Source organism: Montipora capricornis, chromosome 6, assembly GCF_036669925.1.
Source record: "Montipora capricornis isolate CH-2021 chromosome 6, ASM3666992v2, whole genome shotgun sequence".
In the NCBI taxonomy this organism is placed as follows: Eukaryota; Metazoa; Cnidaria; class Anthozoa; order Scleractinia; family Acroporidae; genus Montipora; species Montipora capricornis.
In genome coordinates this window covers 60,571,859-60,581,858 of record NC_090888.1, presented here as the reverse complement: position 1 = coordinate 60,581,858, position 10,000 = coordinate 60,571,859, and the positions used below count along the sequence as shown (strand labels likewise).

Here is a 10,000-nt window from a genome sequence, read left to right as displayed (position 1 = left end):
TGAACTTTGCTCGCGACGAACTTCGCAACTTCCCAACGAAATTCGATGTGAAATTCACAACTTCGTTTCGAAGGTCACAATTTGATTGACAATTACGTAATGAAATTGCCAAGTTCGTAGCGAACTTTGGGAATTTCAAACGAACTTCGGAAACCATTTGTCAAAAGTTTTGTGAAACGCACTGTAAGTTTAAGCACCCATTTCAAATAGCGCTGATAAACAGTAGGTCTAAGCACTGATTTTACAACGGTTAGCTTTCAGTAACTGTGTGACTCGCATAGCTCGCCATGTTGGCTCGCATGACTCGCAGCCATGGCTCGCACATTGTCATCACATGGCTCGCATGGCTCGCACATTGTCATCACTCCAAAGAACATATTCAGTTTGAAGTGGGAAAATGAGTCACGCAGACTTTTAGGGACGGAAAGATTGCAATAGAACAGATAGAATCGAGCTCTTATTGTTACAATCGCCAAATAATGCACAATACCACTCACAGCGGCAACGCTACATTGCACAAAGGTGTTGACTGTAGTTGTATAGAAACTGTGGAGCTGTGTAGGTGGGGAAATGAAACACAAAAATAAGTTTATCAACTGAGTTAATATGGTAAATTGACCACCGTAAAGAAATTCGATACCATTCTGATAAACTGAAACTGAAAGTGAAAATGCCGTATTCCTGTTGAGTAACCAGAGAGGAAAAAAAAATTACATGACTAGATTTCGCTTACCTCGTTGATGAAATCAGTATGCAATTCAGGGCTACTTGGCCTCGATAACTCCTGGAGTATTTTGTCCCGCTTACAACTTTGCTTCCTTTCAGTCGGCTGCCTTCCTCTCATCTCACCATGATGACGCAGAGATCCCAATGCATTTTTCGCTGCGTCTTGCGAGTTCGCAGCTTGTTTAAAACTATCTCTTCCTTTGTGGACACTTCTGTCGACTTTCCTTAGTAACTGCTCGAATATTTTGCTCCGCTTACAAACTTGCTTCCTTTCAGTCGGCTGCCTTCCACTTATCTCATGGTGACGACGCAGAGATCGCAAAGCATTTTCCGCTGCGTTTTGTCTCGCAGCTTGTTTAGATCTACCTCTTCCTTTATAGACATTTCCGTCGACTTTCACTGTTACAACGAACGTTGGCCAATGTGGAGGGCCTTTTTGAGAGACAACCTTATAAGTTACGTCCTGCCTCATCTCGTTGAGTTGCATCGCAGGGCTTTTAAGAGGACCTCCGTAATCGCTTGGTCTGCTGTTCGAAGGTGGTGGTCTGTAGTTATTGTGCCAGTAGTTTCTGACGGTAGAATTTCTCTTGACTTTCGCAACAGGCAAGTCTCTTTTGTCGTCGAGAATAAGAACGCCTTCGAATTTTATCGCCATTCTTCTTGCCCAAACGTGACAAAATTATCAAGGCTGGCAGTTTCACGTGTCAATTCAAGATTCTTATATTCATGTCAAGTTGTCATATATTTTAATATGTCAAACGATATATTTGTACAAGTTTTTTATATTCATATCAAGTTCCCAGATATTTATGTCAAAACAATTTTACCTTACCAATGCAACTATGCCTATATCAAGCCGACTTTTTCATTTTTGCTAAAAAAAAAATTCATGCAAAGTTTTTATAAGTCAAGGAAGCCAGGGTGCCGAGCATGTCAAAAAGGAAGAGGGAATCTGAAAACCATGGCGGTCACGAATCTTGTCTGTGTTCACAATGCATGCACCGCGTGCCAGGAAGTCCAAGATGAGTTCTTGCCGAGAAGAGAAGAGCAGAGCAGCACGAAGAAACGTTACGAGTAACGTATCAATGCATCATTCGAAACACGTCTTCACAAGGTAGCTCTCAGTCATGACATTGAGCAGCTGATAAACGCCTTAACGTGGCTTATAATTACTACAGTTTTTCGAAGAAAAAGATCAATGTTTTGCATATGAATCTGTGAAATTAAAGCAACAGGAAGTCTCTTCTGAAGTGTTAGTCAATGCAATTGATGTAAAATGTAATTTTACCGAACAAATAAATGCATATCAGGGGAAAATGCTAAACGTAGTGACCGAGCTCTTGAAGGGGGGAATGGAAACTAGACAATTCAAAGGATTTTTTCTCGAAAACCAGCCGTACAACCCCACCTCAAAATTTCAGGATTTCCGAAAGCGAGAAAAAGAAATTATGTAGAGAAATAAATAGTTAAATCTGCCAGACAGGTTTTTCACAAATGACAAAAACGTCGATTTCGTCTATTTTAATAATAACTGAAAAACTGTCTGATAGAACTTTTTGAAAAATGTTGACGATTTTGTCTACATGTTGTTTACTAATTCGCAAAATTTTAACCCTGGTTGTACGGCTAGGTTTTGAGAAAAAGGCCTTTGAAATGTCTAGTTTCCAGTCCCCCATCCAGGAAGTCCGTCACTATATTAAGCGTTGATTTGTATTTATTTGTTCGGTAAAATTACATTTTACATCAATTGCAGTGACCAACACTACACAAGAGACATCATTTTGCTTTAATTTCACAGATTTCAAAATTTTGATATTGTTTCTTCGGATAACTGTAGTAAGCCACCTTAAGACAAATCTCGGTGAGACTGGAAAGCCTGTACCGCCATAACAACGAGGACAGTACAATAGGTTCAAACGCGGTGTGTCTGTTAGCGATGGTGGTAACGTCACCCAAATCTCAGATGCCACATTGAATGACTTGATCAGAGAGATTCTGTCTTCAGCTCCCCAAGAACGAATTGCCGACGACGGCCGGGATAGGGTTCTTGAAGAAAGTCTAAGTATCCTTGCCATGTCCGTGCTCCATGGAGATTCTAAAGGATGGTCTCCTCACAAGTCCAGATTGCCGGTATTGGGGTTGAAAAACCTTGTACCCGAATACCTGTCTGAAAAAGTCGCCAGCGTAAATACCATCCACTGACACAACCCTCAGGGCGTCCAACATAACCTGTTTATTCGGCCAAACACTGATGCCCTCAAAAAGAGGTTCCGTTTCAGGGGCGCAGTATCATGGAACAGTCTAATGTCAGCCGAGGCTAGGCAGGCCACTTCTTTAAATAGTTTTTGTTCTGCTATTGTAAATTAGAAAATACTTTTTTTAACACTTAATATAAGATATTTCAACGATCCTTGTAATTTTTAAGTTTTAGCTTTTTTAAAAGTACTCTTAGGCATTTTATTTGTTAGTGTTAATGCACACGGCTCTTCAGAAGACCACTTTTTAGTGAAAAGGAACCCGTGGTTAAATAAAGTTTTGTTGTTGTTGAATATATATTTACTGTTTTGAATATTAAAGATTTCAATTATTGTTTTTCACGTCTGTCGGCGAGGCTTTTCCATTTGAAGGCACGAGGAATCTGGACAGATCTGACATCCCAATCAGACCCTGTTATTATGCGTGCTACCTTATTTTGTAATCACAGTGGTTTTCTATTGTGCGATTTCATTGGCTCCAGTCCATCTTGGAATCTCGTGCAAGATCAAGGATAGATACGTCAAGCCAACGCTCCCGGAAGTTTGTTCATTCGTCAAATAGTGAACGGAGATTGAATTCTTGGATTGATGGGCCCTGTCTTTTGGTTGTCATGAACCGTGAATACTTGCATATAGAGTGTGCGTCCAACTGGGAACCTGTTCTTGCCATCGATCGAACAAACGAGTTTGCCAATTGTATTTATGCAATATCAGCGTTATGGGATATCAGTAGACAGACAATGATAGTCTATTGTCTGTTGCTCTCGCTCTCTCTTGAGACTTGAATGTCCTTTATTGCATTGGCTAAAATAAAATTTACAACACCGAAGACTGAAATGGCCCTTTCCTGCAGTCAAAATTACATATCCTCACTGAGATGACCCTTTGGAGCCCTGATCAGCTTCTCAAATTATTTGATGTAAGAAAATACCCTGTGTCCGCGCGCCAATCGGTTGCTACTCCACTTTTCAAACTCCAGGTTTCCTTCGTTGCCACTTAATGCAAGTAGCCTTCCTCACGCAAGCTTGTTTGTTAGTGTAAACAGACTGCGATTATCGCTACCCATTAAAAGTTAAACAAGCTTACATCGACCTATCCCGCGTAAACGCCTCCAGGCGTCTTGTTTTGCTAGTTTTTAGTTGAGACCATTACCGATACAGCCCCACACAGCGCTGCAATAATCAATATGTGGTAGAGTCAGTGACTTATAAATCGTCACTAGGGTACTTTGAGGACATATCGTCTCCTATATGGGCAGCAAGTACTTCAGCAACGTTTCGGTCGAGTTCCGAGATGTGAGCCTCCCACGAGAGTGTTTTATCCACCTGAACGCCTAAGCATTTGTACGTATTGACTCTTTCAATTGAATGCCCACGCAGCTGTGATGTTCACTTGGGAACAGAGAGATTTTATGTGTTGTCCATGTAAACAGACACTTGGTCTTGGGGACATTAAGTAAAGACTTAGACGGTCACAGTCAAGCCATTGTTTCAGATCGTGAGGGGGGTAATGAAAACAGCTATTCAGGCTTTTGGGGGACAGAAGTGAGATTAGTGTCATCCCCGTACATCCTCACATCTGACAGAAGGTTACAGGTTGGGAGGTCATTCATGTATGGTAGGAATAGCAGACGGCCAAGAATTGAAGCACCCCACAACCTATGTAACTAGTTTCAAAATTTACCTTGTTCAAAACTGTAAACTGAGTTCTATCAGAGAAGTAATCTCGAAAAAGATTAAGACTTGCACCTTAAACCCAAACAGAAGGATCTCATAATCAATTTTTTTTATCTTTTCCTTTTTTTTCCTTGTTATTACACACATATACCTCTTACTAACCGAGTTCGAGGGCTATACTCTTAGATTTATGGCCCAAGCGAGAAGCGCGCTTGCCATAAATCTAAGGGCAAAGATAAGGGTCCGTAATTTTCGGTGCGGACCAAGAAAACGAGGTTAGTAAGCTAAGATATCATCCGCGCGGGAAAAGAAACTAGTTGAAGTCAAGCCGAAGGTTCAACCGCCATAAACATCTGAAAAACGATAATTTAACTTCAAAATTTTTGGCTTTTTAAAATAGTTGCTCGCAAGATTCAAAGTGTTTTACAGGTTTATGCAACAGAAAAAACATGAAAAACTTGCTAGAGAATGCTTTATCAAAATTTCAAATCAAGCGGGCCGTACAGAAGAATATGGTCCGCTAATTTAGCCAATCACAGCGCGCGTACTATCTGAGAGATATAATCAATGATTTTATTAAACATCAAAATAATGATTACAAAGATAAAATGTAACTTCAAGGCGAAAAACTATTTACAACATAATATACCTAACTCTAAATTTATTTTCCATCACCTGTTTAAAATATCTAGAAACAATTGAGTCCTGAATTTTTTTTTTTTTTTCAATATTTTGTTTCTCGTCATACGATATATGAAAATACCTAATGCTCGCGAACAGGCTGTTTAGGCCACATAAACCCAAACGGTTTTTCTTCTCTCAGTACTACACCAGGGCCCAAGCCACAAGGCTATGGTCTTACAAGAATTCAATCGCAAACCAGAAACATTCGTAAAATAATCTAGAACTTCGATCGCTTTTCCTACAGATCTGCAAATGTTACATATTAGCGAAGTATCGTCAATAAACTAACTTATCTTAACTTCAGAATTAAAAATTTGAATTCCTTCTATTTATTGGTGTTGTCGTATCTTACATGCTGAGATTTCAACTCCTAATATGAAAAGATAGGGTGACAAGGGTCAACCCTGTCTAGCCCCCCTTGACAATTGACGCTAATTTGTAGAAAATCCATTATTAAGGACAGCACTATCAGGATTGATTTAAAAGATGGAAACCCAACACCTAAAGCTAATTTCGTGGTCAATACTTATAGTATCAACTGACTTTTTTAAACCAATAAACAGAATGGCATTTGTCAAGCCATCGTCAATGTTAAGACACGAATTGTCTGTCATGTCAAAAAGAGCCGTAAGAGTGGAGTGCATGGGTCCAAGAGTGAATTAGATAAAAGTGTTGATCTATCACTTTGCGGACTTGCCCCAGCACAGTCACAAATAGATTTTTTTTAGATGCACTTTGCGCGAGAAACAAACAAAGGCCGCCAATTTTAACCAATCAGAAGAAGCCATGTCACGCGTGACTGCTTCTCCCATGTTTTTTTCAGGGACATGAAAACTGATTTTCGCGGGAACGGGTATTCTAAAAATAGACTCATTTATGGCTGTGCTGGGGAGCCCACCCATGCCCTAAAAACACTCTTATCTAATTCATGGGTCTAAGGCCAGGCTGATATTTCAAAACTAGCTTATTCTCTAACTCATTAAAAATGGCTTAGCTAATACAGAAAGGAGAGGCCTGTAATTTGCTGGGTCAACCTTTAAAAATTGGAGTTACTCTGGCACTCTTCCAGTCTTTGGAATGATACCAGTGAAAATATATATGTGTCAGGGAAGACCCAACAACTTGTAAATGATAACGTGGCAGGTTGGAATACCGTCGAGACCATCAGCCTTGCCCACAAGGATATAGTTCATAAGTTTGCGCCGCCGTTTGAACCTGCTGTACTTTCCTCGTTGTCAGTTTCCTCGGTGTTATGGCAGTAGAGGCTTTCCAGTCTCACCAAGATTTGTCTTAAAGCGTCCATTAGCCGCTCAATGTCATGACTGAGAGCTACCTGGTGAAGACGTGTTTCAATGATGCGTTAATACGTTACTCAACGTTTCCTCGTACTGCTCTGCTCAGCCCTTCTCGACAATGCAAGAACTCAGCTACGCGGTGAATTGTGAACACAGACAAGCTCAGTTTACGAAGAACTCTTCTGCGCAATCTCGTTCCCAGGGCTTTTCTCCGCCGAGCCCTGGGAACAAGGTTGCTATTGAAGACGTTCGTGGCCTATGCGGCTCGTTCTCAGCTTTCCTCTTCCTTAGAAATGCTCGTTACCGGGCTTTCCTGATTTATAAAAATGTGCACGTAAACTTGACATGAGTTTTCTTTTAGCAAAAATGAAAAAGTCGCCTTGGTAGAGGCATAGTTGAATTGGTAAGGGAAATTGTTTTGATAAAATATCTAGGAAATTGGTATAATAAATATATCGTTTGACATAAGTATATGACAACTTGGTATGAATAAAAGAAACTTGATGTATAAATATATAACTGACACATGAAACTGGCAGCCTTGATATTTTGTCACGTTTGGACTAGCATACGCCATACTGATTATCACTAGAGGCATGAGTGAAGAAGCTCGTTTGGTCTTTGCCCCTGCAAGGAGGAATTTCATTTCTCGCGTAAGTAAAGTAGAGTGATATAGTATTAACATTCTTGTTCCGTTGTGTTCACCGCGGTCACTCATTTCAAGCCAGTACCACCGTGAAGATCAATGATTAGAAAAATAATTAATAATAGTTGACACGTTTTCGGAAAAGGTGTCTGAATTAAATAACTCTTCGCAGCAAGTAACCAATGAAACAAATTTAAAGAGGCCTTTGTTTTGGCAACCAATGAAGCTCTGTAATGGGTTGTTCGAAGCCCGATAGTTCGCCCTAACTAGAATTTAGTAATGTAAAGTCAGACAACCTGAAGATTTTGAACTGGTTACAGGTCTAGGGCCTGTGCATGCGCTATTCAGTTGAAATTAACGAAAGACACTCTTGCACCACAGGGCTGTATATTATGGATTTGAAACACAGTCCAACAAAGTTAAGCAGGTCCTTCGGTATATCTCTTGTTTTCTTTCAACACGAAACCAGCTGCTAATCACAAACGGTTTGGATGAGAAATTATTACCCATGGGAGACCCCATGGGGTTGAGAATGGTCACTCGTGCAAGTCAAATATTATTGAAGAAATTGCCTAAAAATTGGTGGATCTGTGAAAATGCGGTTATATAGACCTCGTGTACCTGGTCATCGGCTTCTGGTTGCAATGGCAACAAAAGAGCCGTCTAAAAACACCCTGTATTTTGTCTTTAAACCCTTTTATCTTAAAAACGAACTCAGTGACCCCCATTTTTTATTGCAGGAAATTGATTTTCGGGCTAAAAAAAAACTTTGTGCTGGGCTAAAAAAAGTTCTTTGGAGTGGATTCATAGCCACCTTCGTAGTTGGAAAATTTTATGGTGGCTCTGAATCCGATAGCCTGAGATTTTTTTCTACCTTTCCAGAGAGTTTTATCTTAGCCTGCTAATCTCTTTTCTGATGACATTTTCCATGACATTGCCCTTACGTGAAACAGTGTTGTAGAGTTAATCGTTCAAATACGGCTATTCCTTCAGAATTATTGAAACTTGTGTGAGCCACTTTTGCAAATAACGACAATAGATGTAGGTTTCCCTTTCAAAAAAAATTTACTAGTTCTTATTTATTCCAAATTGCACTCGAAATCATGTGATTACCTATACAAATTTTGTAATACCATACGAAGAGGCACTCGTTTCGTAATCATGCTTCGAGAAACTCGACCCTGGTTGGCTTATTAATTTCAATAGGTGACTGAACGTCATACTAAAACGAGTTATCGCTTTTTAGTCCAAACTGTCACCCGTCTTCTCGCCCAAACCCGCAGGGAACGGGTTGGCGGGCGATGGTGTTAAATAAATTGAGCATGAAGAACAATGGAAGGATGGAAATCACGCATGGGCCGGCCGTTTTCCTTTTAAAGCACTTTGGCGCTTAACGTTATAATACTTTGATGATTCGTTCCAAAAACGACACGAATATTATTGACACATCCTTCGACTTTCACTCCATAATTGAACAGCTTCCGCAGGCCCGGTGATAGCATTTTCATTTTCAATCAGCCGGATCATGAGATTTCCTTTTTGTTGTTTTCTCTGAATCAAATCGGAAATGCTCTTAAATTTTGTCATATATCCGATATTGCCTTAAGGGTTGACGATAGTGTAAATAAAATCCCTGAGAAAGGTAATGTAAAATCAAACGTTTTGTGTCTTCTTGAGACGTACCGACTGACAGATATTCATTTCTGTCCGTCACCAGGTTATTAAAAATTACCCATTATTTGATTCCAGCTAGCTGTTTGAATCACACGTGTGAGATGCGATCACAACAGAACTTAATTAAAGATAACGACTTCCTTCGTAAAAGTACTATTACATCAATTCTAGGCTAGGACCGCTGAGAGACACGAGGAAACAAAGTATAACTACTAATAGCGTTCCTTTTATTTAACCAATCTAAAACGCAAGTGTTTTAAATACAAACGAAGGCTTCATCAGTTAGTAAATCAGCGTTGGAATATGATATGTTTGAATCCGTTCTGCTTAGTTGTCAAATAGTAGGTGATGCCTGTTCATGTCAAAAACGTTTTTTTTTTTTATACTCGTATCAAATTGATTGTTGTCGATAAGTTCCTTTCGATTTCTGCCTTAGTCAGTTATTTACCAGCTTATAGCGCCTTCTTTTTTTGCAGATGTTTATCACATCTTTCATCATGTTAAGCTTAATAACAGCAACAACAAAATCAAGTACGCAAGGTATTTTTTTTAAAGTCAGTGAAAATCGACTGCCTCCGACAGCTGCAAATGTTATGTGGAATGGATACGCCAGCTCGGTGTTAGCCTGTTCCCAAATTTGTGCAAGGCGAGGCGAATGCAGGAGCGCTAGTTACAGAAAAGAGCAAAACACTTGTTCTCTTTTCAATGTGGTGCAATCAAGTTATGCTGTGGCGGCTTTGAAACAAGATAGATTGTCAGTTTTTTTGGAAAAGGTAGGCATATTAATTAAAAACGTAAACACTTGCAGTCCTTCTTAGCCCTTAAAAGAAGGGAAGGCAAACGTTTCTTCAGAGCTCCGCGATGACCGCAACGAGTTTTGTTGCGTCGCAAAGTCTTTTGTTATTAGCCAATGAAATGAAAATGTTCCTCTGGTCTCATGTTATGAAGAAGACAGCGAAACGTTGCTATGTGTGACATATATCAAGGCATTAATTAATTCAAAATTCGAAAAGGAATCGAGAGAAATTTTGTAAATGGCTGCTC

General features: G+C 39.8%; 2 protein-coding genes across 3 annotated transcripts in view; one reads left to right on the top strand and one right to left on the bottom strand.

Moving 5' to 3' along the window:
* LOC138052723 (uncharacterized) overlaps positions 1-1,444 on the bottom strand; it is a 4,470-nt gene extending 3,026 nt beyond the window's left edge. Inside the window, exon 1 of the mRNA XM_068899281.1 lies at positions 734-1,444. Within this exon, the coding sequence (XP_068755382.1) occupies positions 734-1,381 (648 nt within the window). The 5' untranslated portion in view covers positions 1,382-1,444. The remainder of the gene's footprint in view (positions 1-733) is intronic.
* A 5,761-nt stretch (positions 1,445-7,205) lies between these two features.
* LOC138052722 (uncharacterized) overlaps positions 7,206-10,000 on the top strand; it is a 7,297-nt gene continuing 4,502 nt past the window's right edge. Inside the window, exons 1-2 of one of the 2 annotated variants that reach the window (XM_068899279.1) lie at positions 7,206-7,289; positions 9,433-9,729. In XM_068899279.1, the coding sequence (XP_068755380.1) occupies positions 7,233-7,289; positions 9,433-9,729 (354 nt within the window). In that variant the 5' untranslated portion in view covers positions 7,206-7,232. Of the gene's footprint in view, positions 7,290-9,180; positions 9,298-9,432; positions 9,730-10,000 lie in introns of those variants that run through there. The other variant, XM_068899280.1, reaches the window with a different exon arrangement.